Source organism: Rhincodon typus, chromosome 28, assembly GCF_021869965.1.
Source record: "Rhincodon typus isolate 14 chromosome 28, sRhiTyp1.1, whole genome shotgun sequence".
Taxonomy (NCBI): domain Eukaryota; kingdom Metazoa; phylum Chordata; class Chondrichthyes; order Orectolobiformes; family Rhincodontidae; genus Rhincodon; species Rhincodon typus.
In genome coordinates this window covers 27,541,006-27,557,236 of record NC_063359.1, presented here as the reverse complement: position 1 = coordinate 27,557,236, position 16,231 = coordinate 27,541,006, and the positions used below count along the sequence as shown (strand labels likewise).

General features: G+C 41.9%; 1 protein-coding gene across 1 annotated transcript in view; it reads left to right on the top strand.

Moving 5' to 3' along the window:
• garnl3 (GTPase activating Rap/RanGAP domain like 3) overlaps positions 1 to 16,231 on the top strand; it is a 325,572-nt gene that overhangs the window by 264,787 nt on the left and 44,554 nt on the right. The window contains exons 17-21 of the mRNA XM_048613382.1: positions 2,329 to 2,487; positions 10,012 to 10,078; positions 10,881 to 10,988; positions 12,090 to 12,208; positions 13,148 to 13,286. Of these exons, the coding sequence (XP_048469339.1) occupies positions 2,329 to 2,487; positions 10,012 to 10,078; positions 10,881 to 10,988; positions 12,090 to 12,208; positions 13,148 to 13,286 (592 nt within the window). The remainder of the gene's footprint in view (positions 1 to 2,328; positions 2,488 to 10,011; positions 10,079 to 10,880; positions 10,989 to 12,089; positions 12,209 to 13,147; positions 13,287 to 16,231) is intronic.

The window sequence follows — 16,231 nt, the reverse complement described above, 5'->3', positions numbered from 1 at the left end:
GGGTCCTCATGAAGACAGTCTGCCTTTCTCTGAGGACTGAAGTTGATAAGTTAAGTTGGCCTTCATCTACATTCCTTTGATTAGAAGGAGCTGTAATTGAGAGAATTTGAAGATCAAGGTATTTTTGACAGGCCCTGATTGTGATGAAGTGCCGGCATCTCTTCGCGTATTAGGAAAAATCTTTCATTTTGCTAATGACACCCCTGATAGATACACAAAGGAGCAAACCCATGTAACTGATGGAAACAAGCACAGCGCTCCTCACCTTGTGGGAATTCAATGGAGGTACTCCTTGCCCATTTATAGAGATCTACAGCACAGTAAAAGGCCCTTCAGCCCATCACATCCAAATCAAAACAGCCACCTAACGATTCGAATCCCATTTCCCAGCATTCCTCCTAACCCTAACTCTATGTCTTTATGAGTGATTGAGTTGAAGTGTTCGAAGACCCCCAGCCTGTGTTCTCACTTTGGGGTAAGGGCAGAAGGGAGAGGGGGTTGCTGGTGATGGTGGGGACACTCACTGAGATCTTGTCAGGGGCCACCCCTTAAATGGTGGCTGATGAGGTTGGAAAGTGGCCTATAAAAGCTGGAGGCTTTATCAGAGAGCTTCCGACCTATGAGCAGCATTCAGCTGGTGTGAAAGGTGAGTAACTGAGAGGGCGTTTCAACAGGAAGATGCTGTCCTCTTAACCTTCTGAAAATCGAACACGAAATACAGAAAACACAGCCTACTGTGGGGCATTGGTGAGTGACCGGGGATATTGGGGATGGCCTTGGGGGATCGGGAGAACTGTCCACTATTCTCTGTATGCCCCACCCAGATAGGCAAAGGAAGGCCTGTGGGCTTAGCTGGAACATTGGCCACCTGGCCTGCTCACCTCCAGGCAACTGAACATCATGACGGGAAACTGAAAGCCGACTGGAAAATACTAACAGGCCTCCTGTTGCAATTGTAAGGTACCAGTGAGCTTAATGGTGTACCTAGTCTGTGGTGCCAGGCAGCCCTGTGGGTTGAGGACCCAGCTCCTCAAATGGCAGGCACCAGCATCTGCAGGTCCCCATCTGACTCCTTCCCAAACTCAACCAGGCCAGAAAATCCTTCTCCCTGAAAGGTCAATTTTTCCCTTAGGTCTTCATCTCCTTTTCCTCTTGAACGTGATCATTCCGAAGGATAAAATAACAATGGCTCACTTACCCAAGAGAATGATCGCTGTGCCAGTTGCTTGTAAGGAAGAAAGAATTCACTTACAGCTGATTTATTTTGATTTCTCCTGTAAATCTAAGGGGTGCCTGCTGGGCTGAGTTAACAAGACTCTCAGTCCAAGGAACTCTCCAGGATTAAGTGACTGAATCATGTTGTATCACTGAGGGAGCACTGCATTGTTGGAGATGCTCTTCTTTTGTGTAGAACCTGAAACCAGGGCTCCATGTGGTTGTTCAGGTGGAAGTAACAGATATCATTGCTGTTGTTCAAACCAACCCTCAACCACTGCTGTTAGAAACATTGATTACACTTTCATTTCATTGCTGCTAGTGGAACTTTGTGCAAATTGGCTTCAACATATGATGAAAGTGCTTCTACTCACAAAGTAATTCATATATTAGCTACAGCTTTTCTCACTTTGCAACAACGACTGTACTTCAAAAACAACTTTATTGGCTGGAAAGAATTTGAAGCATCCGATGGTTGTATAAAGAGTGCTATTAAATGCAAATCCTTATTTTGTTGGCTGTGAAAAGAAAGACTTGCATTTATACTGCGCCTTGTATGACTCTAGGAATCCTAAAGCATTTATAGTCAATGAAATGCTTTTGAAGGGTGTTCACTGTTATAATGTAGGAAATGTGGCAGCCAATTCGTGTATAGAAAGCTCCTAAACAGCAATGTAAACTGACCAGATAATGTTTTCACAGTATTGACTGAGGGATACATACTGGCCAGGACACCAGCGTTAAACTCCCTGTGTTTTGAGTAGTGTGGTAGCCTCTTTCATATACAGAGCAGATGGGATCTCAGTTTAATGACTTATTAAAATGCACAAAATGGAGGCTGTGGAAATACAGCACTTCAGAGAGAGACTTGGTCTCATGACCTTCTGATTCAGAGTCAAAAGGCACTTTTAAGCTTATTGGAAAATCATAGAATAAGATAGCTTAGAAGCACATTAAACCCATTGAGACAGTGCTGCATCTTTTGAAGGGCAATCCCTGCTTTATTTCCCCCCTGCCCCATATCACCGCAATTTCTTTCTGTGGAAATGGAGCTGTTCCGTTCCTCTCTGCTTCCTGTGAGGTAATCACCCTGCCCTCTTGGTCTGTTCACAGGAAATATGCTTGTCCGACCCACCCATCGTCATGACCCTGGTGGATGGACCCACTGGAGAAAATGACAACCTGATCTGTGTTGCGTACCGTCACCAGTTTGATTTAGTGAACGAGAGCACGGGCGAGTCTTACAGGCTGCACCATGTTGATGCCAGCAAGGTGAGTCTAGAGCTTCAGGCATGCGACTGGCCAAAAGAAACCCATGTTCCCTTGATTTAAACCCACACCCTCTTTATCTAAAACCCATCCTTACCTGAGCTCGCTCGTGCTTGACTGAGGAGAACCTTCGCCTCTGAAAAACTGTTGGGGCTCTTGTAAATGAGCGCATCCGAAATAGAAAACCGGGAACGGAGAACATGCAAATAGTTTGGGACAGTAGGAACTGCTGATGCTGGAGTCTGAGATAACGCAGTGTGGAAAAAGAGGAACACAGCAGGCCAGGCAGCATGAGAGGAGCAGGAAAGCTGACGTTTCGGGTCGGGACCCTTCTTCAGAAAATTCAGCAAATAGTTTGGTTCTTTTAATGAAAAGACAACATGACCATCTCTAGCAATGCCTTTAAGTATGAAGTGAAGGAAAAGATCAGCAGCGCTGTTCAAGGGCAGTCTGAAAACCTAAGCATTACTTAGTTGCCTGTGTCTCGTTGTACTTACTCATTTAATAAAGATAACATTTCCAATTCAGAAAGGCAGTACTTTTTTTTTATAGCTGATGAGGCTGTTACTGAATTATCTTTTAAGTCAAGCATGATTCTATGTAATGAAGAAATGCATTATCTGGCTTGCAGCCAGTTCACTGCCCAGGAATCAGGACAGACTAAAACCTCTGGCTGCCTTTAATTGGATCAAGGTGCAAATTAAAGTGCATAAGAATGACAGTGAATTATTCTACAGCAAGAAGTAAATGCTTGGAATTTACATATCTCATATCATGTAAACAGAAAATGCTTTGATTTGTGTTGATCTGTCAGTGTCTGATAGGCGAAGAGAATATGTTGACACATCACCCTTCATTCTCATGAATATAACTATTCTTGTTAACAACCAGACCAAACTATGTGGAGACTGGAAATACATACAAAAAATGTCCTGGAGAAAAAAAACCCAAAGCAGCATCCATGGAGAGAGAGAGAGAAAAAAACAGGGTTAATGTTTCAGGTCAATGACCTTTCATTAAAATTTCCTGTCCTTTTTCAAAAGTAATTCTTCACTGTTTTAGTACCTATCAACTCTGGGGTACTAATGCAGAGGGAATGGAACGTTTTCGTTATCCACTGTGTCGCCTGGGTCTAATCTACCTCAGCCAGCCTCTCAGGATTCAGCATGGTACTTGTTCCTTTTCAATTTCCATGTCTTGAGGCTTGTCTGAGTCACATAAAGGAGAAAAGAAGACTTAGAGACATATAGTCATAGAGCTGTATAGCATGGAAACAGACCCTTCAGTCCAACTCATCCATGCCGACCAGATATCCTAAATAAATCTAGTCCCATTTGCCAGCATTTGGCCAATATCTCTCTCAACCCTTCCTATTCATATACCCATCTAGATGCCTTTTAAATGTTGTATTTGTACCAGCCTCCACTACTTCATCTGGCAGCTTATTCCATACACACCACCCTCTGTGTGAATAAGTCCCTATTAAATCTTTTCTCTCTCACCTTAACCCTATACTTTCTTGTTTTGGACTCACCCATGCCAGGGAAAAGACCTTTTGCTATTTACCCTATCCATGCCCCACATGATTTTATAAATCTCTATAAGGTCACCCCTCAGCCTCTGATGCTCCAGGGAAAATAGCCCCAGCCTATTCAGCCTCTCCCTATAGCTCAAGCCCTCTGACCCTGGCATCATCCTTGTAAATCTTTTCTGAGCCCTTTTAAGTTTCACAACATCCTTCCTATAGCAGGGAGACCAGAATTGATTGCAGTATTCCAAAAGTGGCCTAACCAATGTCCTGTACAGCCACAACACGGCCTTCTAATTGCTATACTCAATGCCCACTGACCAATAAAGGCAAGCATACCAAGCGCTTCCTTCACTACCCTGTCTACCTGCAACTCCACTTTCAAGAAACTATGAACCTGCACCCCAAGGTCTCTTTTTGTTCAGCAACACTCCCCAGGACCTTACCATTAAGTGTATAAGCCCTGCCCTGATTTGCCTTTCCAAAATACAGCACCTCACATTTATCTAAATTAAACTCCATCTGCCACTGCTCAGCCTATTGGCCCATCTGATCAAGAACCCGTTGTACTCTGAGGTAACCTTCGCTGTGCACTACACCTTCAATTTTGGTGTCACCTGCAAACTTACTAACCATCCCTCCTTAGTTCACACCCAACTCATTTATATAAAATATGAAAAGCAGTGAACCCAGCACCAACCCTTGTGGCACACTGCTAGTCACAGGCCTCCAGTCTGAAAAACAACCTTCCACCACCACCCTCTGTCTTCTACCTTCAAGCCAGTTCTGTATCCAAGTAGCTAGTTCTCCCTCTATTCCGTGTGATCTAACCTTGCTAACCAGTGTACCATGAGGAATCTTTTTGACACCTTACTGAAGCCCATATCGATCATGCTCTGTCCTCTTCAATCCTCTTTGTTACTTCTTCAAAAAACTCAATCAAGTTTATGAGACACAATTTCCCACACACACGATGTTGACTATTCTTAATCAGTCCTTGCCTTCCTAAATACATGTGAATCCTGTCCCTCAAGATTCCCTCCAACAACTTGCCTACCACCAATATCAGGCTCACCGGTCTATAGTTCCCTGGCTTTTCCTTTACCCCTTTCTTAAATAGTGGCACCACGTTAGCCAACCTCACCTTGTCTGTGGCTATCAATGAAACAGATATCTCAGCAAGGGGCTTCCCTAGCCTCACACAGAGTTCTAGGTTACACTTCATCAGGTCCTGGGGATATATCCACCTTAATGCATTTTAAGACATCCAGCACCACCTTCTCTGTAATATGGACATTTTTCAAGATGTCGCTATTTATTTCCCTGCATTCTGTAACGTCCATGTCCTTTTCCACTGTAAACACTGATGCAAAATACTCGTTTAGTATCTCCCCCATCTCCTGCAGCTCCACACATTGGTGGCCTTGCTGATCTTTAAGGGGCCCTATTCTCTCCCTAGTTACCGTTTTGTCCTTAATGCATTTGTAGAATCCCTTTGGATTCTCCTTAACTCTACTTGCCAAAGCTATCTCATGTCCCCTTTTTACCCACCTGATCACCCTCTTAAGTATACCCCTTCTGCCTTTATGCTCTTCTAGGGATTCACTCGATCTCTGTCTATATCTGACATTTGCTTCCTCCTTATTCTTGACTAAAACCTCAATTTCTCTTGTCATCCAGCAGTCCCTACATCTACCAAGCATTCCCTACATCTACCAGCCTTGCCCTTAATCCAACAGGAACATACTGTTCTGGACTCTCGTTATCTCATTTTTGAAAGCTTCCCATTTTCCAGGCTTCTTTTTACCTGCGAACATCTGCTGCTAATCATCTTTTGATAGATCTTGCCTAATACCGTCAAAATTGGCCTTCCTTCAATTTAGAACTATCGTTTCCATCACTATTTTAAAACTAATATAATTATGGTCTTGCATTTATATAGCATTTCTCACAGCTACCAGATATCCTAAAGACTTCACTGCCAATGAGGTATGGTCACATTAAAAACAGAATACTATCAATATTGGAGATCTGAAATAAAAACACAAAGTACTGGATAAACTCAGCTAGTCTGGCAGCATCTGTGGAGAGAGAGAAACAAAGTTAAGGTTTCCAGTCCAGTATGATGAAAGAAGAGTCATATTGGACTTGAAATGATATCTCTGTTTTTCTCTCCAAAGATGCTACCAGACCTGCTGAGTTTCTCCAGCGTTTTCTGTTTTTATGAAGTAAAATTTTTTTTCTGAAGAAGGGTCCCGACCCAAATCGTCAGCTTTCCTGCTCCTCTGATGCTGCCTGGCCTGCTGTGTTCCTCCAGCTCTACACTGTGTTATCTCTGACTCCAGCATCGGCAGTTCTTACTATTTCTGACACACCATAAACCTTCTACATCACTGAAGACATTAGAAAGGAAGATCAAATGAATCATTACATTGTCAGTCTGCATCCACTTTTCCCCACAATCGACAAAAGTTAAAAGAAGTTACAATCGGTAGTTAGCTGGTAGTTCCAGCTTATTGTGATGACATTATACACTGTGACGTTCACTGATAATGTGTTGAGGGGCATGCTGTTTGATGAGTTGCAGGATATTGTTATGCTTCAGGTCCAGTGCATCAAACGCCGTTTCTATCTTTATTTCTGTGTAATTTTCTCGCAATGTTCATTATCGCAATGCTGCCAGCTGAGCCAATGCCTCACAGGAGGCAGAAAGATTGGAAAATGCTCAAAATAGATTAGCCTTTGTCCAAGTGACTCATTCCAATAAATATGCATTTGTCATTAAAAAGAACACCTTTCTTCCATCACCTCAAGACGCAAAGCTGCCTCTAGCGAATCACTGGACGTCTGAATGATTTGTAAACTTCAGAACCATCTGTGGGAGAGTTAATAGCATTAGCATTACTGCACGGGGCAGGTTTTGTGCCTGCATCTTCCTCCTATTATCTTCATAGCGATAGCACTCTCATTGGAATTGCTAGCCTCAGAGCACTCGCAGGAGTCTCTGCTTTTACCTGTAATCACCAGATTTGCTTCGATAAATGGAACAGGGACGTGTACGCTTTGAAGCCTTCATTCAAGAGGTTTCACAGATATTCGAGCAGCCCCCACCCATTCATCAAGCAGCATGTGAAACAGCACCTGTGTTCTCACTAATTCTGGCCGTGTTCACCTCATCTGCTTCCTGCTGCTAATTGTGTGATTTATCATCCTTACACCTTTACCACTGCAGTAATTGCTCCCAGTGTTGTAATCATGGCTTGTAGTCATAAACGTCCTACAGACGTGCCTTCAAAAGTTGTATCAAATCAAATAACAGCAATTTCCTGTTCCGCATACAGCAATGACAAAGTCATCATGAAAAGTTTTGACCCATGTGGTGTTGAGTCAATACATTGTAACCACAGCAACAATAACAATCCTTCCTTGTTTATTTTTACTCCTTCTCTGTCTCAAAAGTTCATACAATATAATCCTTACTTTAGTTCAATAATATTTAATTCAATTTTCCTTTCATACCATGTAATGACTCTTGTTGAAATCTGTTTTAATCTCCATCGCAAGAGTCGGGAACATTCCAAATCTATTGCTTCCTGGAAATTAACCTTTTCAAAATTCCCCTTCATCTGTTATGATTGATCTGAGTTTAACACAACCTCCAAGGTAGATATTGTCAAAGCCTCAGCTGTTCAGCATTGTACTGTTCTTCTTTAGACCACATTGATTCAGTGTTTTCAGCTCTGTATGGTTCGGAGTAATATTTTCAATTACAATAATGGCTAAAGTACTGGGAAAGAAACGAAAAGACAGGCAGGCTGCCTGATGCAACATTCACCGCTGGTAAGCGCGCTGCCATTTTACCTTATTATTTCCCCATGTAGCAGGGTGAAAAAGATGGACAGTTGACTGTACATAACTGTAGGAAGCATACCTTCCCAAGCTCCAGGGTGGCTCTCGTACAACACTCTCTCAGTCCTGAATCAACATAACCATAGATTTACTATTAGTGAGAAAACCTACATTTTTCTTCAAAAGCCTGATAGGATGATATCACTGCATAGTCATTCACTCATTAAAAAGGGTAAATAGCCAAGATCTTTTTCCCTAAGGTAGCGGAGTCCAAACCTGGCAGGCATAGGTTTAAATTGAGAGGGGAAATATTTAAAAGGGACCTAAGGGGCACCTTTTTCATGCAGAGGGTGGTGCATGGATAGAATGAGCTGCCAGGGGAATTGGTGCAGGAGGCTGGTACAATTACAAGATTTAAAAGGCATCTGGATGGGTACATGAATAGGAAGGGTTCAGAGGGATATGGGCCAAATGCTGGCAAATGGCACTAGATTAATGTAGAACATCTAGTCAGCACGAACGAGTTGGACTGAAGGGTCGGTTTCCACGCTGTATATCTTTATGACTCTATGACTGAAAGTGCTGGGGCTTTCTTCTGTGGTGGCCTGATAGGTGCCTTTCAAAAAGGTTTCATTGAATATCTGAAGAGAAAATATTTTAACACTGCTCTATACATAAAATAGTGACCAACATATCCAACAGGGAATTCAGGAGAACATCTTTATCTGGAGACGGGTGAGTCATAGAGATCTACAGCACAGGAAGAGGCCTGTTAGCCCATCAAATCTGCGCCAGTCAAAAGCAAGAACCTCCAATTGAGAATGCATGACCTGTTACCGTACACATTAGTTCAGGCAAATAGTGGTCTTACCTTCAAGGGAAACCAAGATAAACACATGAGGGAGACATGGAAAGAAGAACATGATGATAGAATTGGAAGAAGAGAAGTGGGAGGAGGAGGTGGTGAAGCATTGGCATGGGTTAAAAATAGGACTCTTAGTTGAGAGCTATACAGGGAAATAATCCCAAACCCTGTGGCAGGAAGAAATTGAGCTTTCAATTGATTCTGACCTTCCTGACAGTAGCGGAAATACTGAACCTTCCAAAATTCACCGGGGGTCCTTAGACAGCATCTTTCAAACCCACAATCACTGTTATCTAGAAGGACAGGGGCTTTCTTTCACTGTCACTGGTCAAAATCCTGGAATTACCTCCCTAACAGCATTGTGGATCTACCTACTGCACACAGATGACAGCAATTGATGAAGGCAGCTCACCTGCACCCTTTTGGGATGGGCAATAAATGCTGCCCCAGCCAGTGGTAACTACCTCCCATGAATGTATTATAGGTGATCATTCTCATTTCCCTCTCTTTATCCATGCTCCTCTCGTACCCTGTGGTCACATTATTGCTCTGTTCAGAGTATGGAAGTTATACGCATGAGCTAATGTACCTTTACCATTGCTGCCAAGCCAGTGGTTACTGGTTAAGTCTACAATTGCGCTCATGTTTTCCAGCTGCTTGTCTTGTTGAGCCCTATTAATTCAGCAACAGTATATGCAGTAGGATTAAAGCTTGTCAGTAATGCGGCATTAATTGCAAGTGAGGTTTGCAGATTCCGCCATATATCCAGGAGTCCCTCCTTGCAACAATTCTGGACATTCCCACACATTAAAAATAAATGGGAGTATTTCAATGGGAAGTGGGGATCTTCTGCTCTACACAGTGAGTGGTTATGTTGCATAAATTGGGAAATGTACACATTATAACAAATAATATTTGTGATATGAACATGTCCCTTTTTAACATTTCTTTCAATATCCTGTGCCAATAGGAGGCACTGAGTTAGCATTCAAGATAGCATTTCTGATTGGTAAGGATGTGTGAATGTAACCTAGTTTAAACCTGTGACTATCTAACAGTGATATAACTCCGAAATATCAAACAGATTGATGTGCAGGGGAGTGGCACTCATGAGGTTTTGTTGGTCTTCATTATCAATAGAGCTTCCAGTTAGGTTAATGATAAGGGTAGCATTTGAGATACTGTACTGAACTTGTCCTTGCATATTAAGACTTTGTTTGAAGCATTAAGACTGTCCATACTGCTTGTTGATACTATGAACTACCCATACCCATTACCATTGCAGGTTAATTTTGTTGCAGCTATTGATGTGTATGAAGATGGTGAAGCAGGACTGTTACTCTGTTATAACTGTGAGTTCAAACCTTTCTTCGGTTTTCTTGTCAATAATTGAGTGGCTAGAAGGATGTAGCAATATTGAGGAACAAATCAGACACTATTTACACAATGTTTCTATGTGCATATTTCATTGTCCAGTTTTGCTTTTCATGTGACTGGATGTGACAATGTTAAACAACATTTCAACCTGTTTGGAGATTGTATTATACACCTCTGGAACAGGTGAAACTTGAAAGAGCCTTGAAACAATATTTACTGGATGTTTTTAATCAGCCTATTCAGAAGTGTTATAACATACTTCTGGGACTTGAACTCAGACCTCCTGACCCAGAGATAGTGGCACCACCCCTGTGCACAGGAGCCTTTGGAAACAATATTTAGATAACACAACAACATTGACACCAGTTACATCTTCCAATCACAGCAGAAAGCTCTTCAGTCAATTACTTACGGTTATCGAATTGCCTATATGCACCCCCTGTAGTGTAGACACTGTGCTCTGAGACAGGGTTTCAGATACCATTTCAACTTTCAGGAGGTCTGTAAAATATAGGGAGCTAGTTCACCAGCAATCCCCACAACCTGAACTGGCCACTGCATCTTGTAAAAGCAGAGTACTGTTGGCAGAAGTCTGGCACAACGAACCTGTACCCTCTGTGCAATGGACTTACATGCACTGGAGCTGTTTGTATTTGTGGCAGTGTTGGACATGCTGGATTTGTGCACCTCCCTAGCAAGACTCTCTTCCTGCCAATATTCATCCACTAAAATTCAGTTAATATTAAAGTGATACAGTATTGTTCTGTTGTGTTGCAGATGTATGTTACTACAAAAAGGTGTGTCCCTTTAATGGTGGCTCTCCGCTGATACAGCCTTCAGCTTCTGATTTCCATTTCAGCTGGAACCAAGTCCCTAATGATATTGGTATGACATCATCTCATTGCAGGCTGATTTCAGACTGATTAAAAGTAGCCTCTGTACATTGTTTAAAGATTATAATGCAGCTTTTGGCCACTAAACCTGAGTAATTGAATGAAATATGAATGAACTGAAGGGAGTTGATTTCATGGTAGAGTTCTTTTAATACGAGTAACATGTAATTACACCCCCCCCACCCACCCAACCGTCCTCTAACCAAATGGGGAGTATTTCCTTTCCTTTTGGTCTCAGTATCACTTCATATCTGTAAATATCCACTTGTTGATTTTCTGATTGCAGTTGGAATACAGAATGCACTGGTAAATTAAAGTGGAGCCAGGACCAAAATGGCAGGACGTTGCTGACACAGGAACATGTTTAGAAAAAACAAATGCAAGATACTTGGAGACACCACAGCAAAGTGTGTGGGAAGGGGAGAGATGCTGTGTTAACTGCACACTGCAGCAGTGGGGTCTTTTAAAAGTCCCCTTCCTAAAACAAGATATGAAGCATCATTACTTTTGATGGTAGACTTTCAATTTCAATTTTAATTAAATCTATTAAATATATGACTTTATAGTCACTCTAGTTTTGTCTCCCTCTGATGCATCCTATGCTCAGTACAATGGCAAGCATCAGCAATGACAGTATGCATGGAGGTTCTCGATGGAAGTGTAGCCCCATTTTCAATGTTGCCCACCCTCTTAAGGTTAGTGGTTAAGCTTTGCAGGAGGGATCTTTCCTGAGGAAATTCCCACAGATTACCCTGATGTCAGTGGCAAGCTCACACATAGCAGCCAGGCCCACGGACAACATGAGTCAAGTGAGCATTTGACCTTAGTCCCCAATTTTCAAATTTCACTGAGATACGGAGAAATATTGGTACCAGGCTAAATCGAAACGTCAAGCAGTAGGCCTGAGTTCACTCGTCAGAGTGAGACTTGAATGAAAGAAAATCCCTTTTCGCTGTAGATTTTAAATCAATCTAACACTGAGATAGGTATAGCATTAATTTTCTCTTGCATATTGGCATGTCAAGCAGAAGGAACACAACAGAAAATTCTGTAAATATTGCGGTAATAATTTTGTTCATCTTCTTTGCCCCAGTCTGTGTCTTTCCTTATATTTTGGCCTTCACGACTGATTCTATTGAGATTCGACTGGTGGTGAATGGGAACCTTGTTCACACAGCCGTAATGCTCGATCTTCATCTCACAGCGTCACAGGTATGAGTCTTGGGTGTAGGTTAGACATTTGCCCATTCGTATTCTGACAAGTGTTGGGTCTTCCTGAGTGAGCAAACACAGAAACTGTGCCTGGCTAATCAAGGAATAGAGCAATTTGGAAACTGTAACATGATATTTGAGATATTTAATTGGAAAAGGATGGACAGATTCATTTAAAAGGTAGATTTCAATGCAGACCAATAAAAATATATCAAATGCGTGTGGGCCAAGTATAGAATCCCTACAATGTGGAAGCAGGCCATTCGGCTCATCAAGTCCGAACCAACCCTCCAAAGAGCATCCCACCCAGACCCACCCCATCCCTGTAACCCTGTATTTCCTGTAGCTAATCCACCTAGCCTGCACATCCCTGGACACAATGGACAATTTACATGGCCAACCTACCTAACCTGCATATCTTTTGACTGTGGGAGGAAACTCACATAGACACAGGGATAGTGTGCAAACTCCACACAGTCACCCAAGGCTGGAATTAAACCCAGGTCCCTGGCACTGTGAGGTAGCATGGCTAACCACTGAGCTACCATGCTACAAAGTATGTTTGTGTCTTCTTGAGTGTCATGGAGTGACATGGACCATGTGCAAACATGGAATGAAAGTTTCTTACAACAAAAGGAACATGCCTTGTCACAATCACACAACAGTATCTCTCATATACAAGTGTGAATAATTCTAATTTATAAACTTCACATAAACCATACTCTGCATTGAGAGTGCACTCACACCCAGGAAGCAGCCAGCTTATTGCTAATAATGGATTCCATGTCAGAGCAGAATCTCTTCTGACAATACGGGATAGATTCCAATCCATCGGTGAACGTGTCCATGCCTGTCACACCCTGTCCCCTCAGAACAAAAGAAAATAATGCCCTTGGGAGAAGATGAAGCTGCCAATTGTTTTTCTCTTTCTCATTCCAGTCAGATATTTACTTTACGTCTGCTGCTGCATCAATGAATGCAGCCTCCAGCGGCAGCTCGAAAGAAACCAGCTCACACAGTTCTCCACAAACTCCGACAGGACAGGAGCTGCCTGTACTGCCCTCGTCTCCAGGTGAAGGTAAGCTGCTACTTGTCCCGCTCTGCAGAAATCCCTTAAGGTGCTAGGAGGATTTAAACCCCAATTAAAGCGTAAAAATAAAACAGGGATTTATGTTTCTCTTTAAAATAATAAACATCTCAAGATGCTTCATGGAGGGCAGGGTGGATAATGAGCGGCGGTAGACGAAATAGGTTGAAAAGACAAATGGAGGACATAGGTGAGGAACCTGTAGGAATCCCCTGAATCTCATGTCCTTCCACCCAGGGCTCTGCAAATTATTCCCCTCCAAATATTTATCAAATTACCTTTGGAAAGTGATTTCCACATTTGAGTTTTTTAGATAGGGTCCACTTCGTCCATGACTTGATGAAAGACATAAGAAATAGAAGCAGGAGTGGTCCATATCAGCCCAACTAGCCTGCTCTGCTATTCAATACAATTAGACTTTTCATTGGCTTCACTTCCTGCCCACTCCCCAAATCCCTCACTGCCATGAGACCAAAAATCTTTCTCATCTTTAAATGTGTTTAATACTAAGACATCTGTCAACTCTTGGAGGTACAGAATACCAAATATCCACAATCCTTGGAGTGAAAAGATTTCTTTTCACTCAGGAAAAGAATCAGGAAACGTCTCCATATCTACCTCGTCAAATCCTGCAGAAATGTTTGTATTTCAATGAGATCACCTCTCATTCTTCTAAACTACAGAAACATAGGCCAACTTGCTCTATCTCTCATCATAGGATAACTTTCCCATCCCAGGCACAAATCTAGTGAACTTTCGCTGTCTGACACTAACACAACTATCTCCTTGCTTAAAGTGAGACCAAAATTGCACGCAGTTTTCCTTTCTATTGGTCTCCTCATGTCCATGTATAATCGTAACAAGATTGCTTATTTTTGTAATTCAATGTCCTTGAAATAAAGACTAACATGCCTTTTTTTTTTAAACCAAATTACTTGCTGTACCAGCATTTTGTGAACTTTGTACAAGTACACTCAAGTCTGTCTGAACATCAACATTTAGAAGTTTCACACCGTTTCAAAAATATTCTGCTTTCCTATTCTTACAAATTGAACAACCTCACTCTTTCCCACATTATATTCCACATGCTACCTTTTTGACCACTCACCTTAGTATGTGTCTATCTCTTTACAGCCTCTACACAGCTTGTATTCACATCTAGCTTTGTATCATCAGTAAATTTAGACACTTTACTCTCCCTTTTTGTCTAAGTCATTCATGTAAACAGTAATTAGCTGAATCCCAGCACTGATCCTTGCTGCACTCCACTAGTCTCAGCCTGCCAACTTGAAAATGCTCCCACTCTTTGCTTCCAGGCTGTGAATAACCCCCAATTCTATGAGCCTTTATTTTGTATATTAGCCTTTTGTGTAGCCCAAACAAATGCCTTTTGGAAATCAAAATATACTGTATTAACTTGTTCCCTTTATCTATTCTACTGGTTACTTCCTCACATACTCTGATAAATTTATCGAACAATATTCCCCTATCATTAATCCCTGCTTCAAAATCTAACAAAGATGGTCAATTCAACTACAAAACATTATGCAGAAGATGGTGAAGTGGGCTAAGGTGACATTTCCCCCCAAAGCTGTATTTTGTTCATAAAAATTGTAAATTACTTCCATAACACATTAAATTAGACATTACTGAAAGTGCAATACAATTCACGTCCTTTTCCTTAAGTCTTTGGTACTCAGAGGTGCCTCAGGATAATAGCAATCACATGTGATTTTTACAGTGTGAATGTCATGACAAAGATACTGCGTGAGGGACTTTACATCCTCGTGATACTATGACAGTTGAACGTTAAACATCACCCTTGCCCCATTAAGCTGCCCCAAGCTTTAGTGCATCCTGGACTTTGGGATACACCAGTCTTCGACACTCAATCTTCTACTTCTCTTTGTAATGGAAAACCAACAGATTTCAGGCAGACCAGAATCTACTCCAAAACCTTAGAGACCAGAACTGAGGGAAGACAGCTGATTGTGCTTATGATTGAGGAGATCATTTCAACACATTATTGCCTAGATCCTTCATCTTTGCACTATTTTGGGAAACCGTTGAGCAGTTTTATTGTTAAAATGTGCAGTTGATCAAAGGGTATGGAGAGAAAACAGAAACAGGGTATGGAGTTGGATGATCAGCCATGATCATATTGAATGGGGGAGCAGCCTCTAAGGGCCAAGTGGCCAACCGTAGCTCCTATATTTCTATGTTTCTGTGTTAGGTTTGATTGTTTCATGGTTTTGTCCTGCCTAAGTTCCAATTAGACGACAAAGATAGATTACCAACCTGCAGCAATCTGTGGTTTAGCTTTGGATACATGGCTTTTTTTTTCTGGTACCAGCAGTAAATTCAACAGCTGGATCTGGCCATATTGCAGAAACTAAGAGTGGTTTGTGTCTATAAGATCACTCTCATTCACAGTGTAAAAAGGCTATGTAACCTCCTGAGGACAGTTTTGCCTGTCCTGTGAGACCAGCAGGAATTCATTATTGTTTTAATAGCATCAAAGGCTTTTGTGTTATGGCTCCTAGTGTACCACATTAACCTTAGTTTTCACCTCTCATTAACGTTTGTGTAGGTGTTAGTGTGAGGATAGTGTGGGAAATCCATTAAGTGGCAAACAAAGGAAAGTATCCCTTTGTGGGATATTAGTATGTGTTTGTTTATTGCTTCAACATAATTCAGCAGATGTGGTATACCTTTAAATGATCAGAGAGGAATGCTCAGCTTAACTAATGGAAGTCCAGAGAAGATCCGAAAAAAGAACTGCGGATGCTGTAAGTCAGGAACAAAAACAGAAGTTGCTGGAAAAGCTCAGCAGGTCTGGCAGCATCTGTGAAAAAAAATCAGAGTTAACGTTTCAGGGGCAGTGACCCTTCAGTTCTGAGGAAGGGTCACCAGACTCGAAACGTTAACTCTGATTT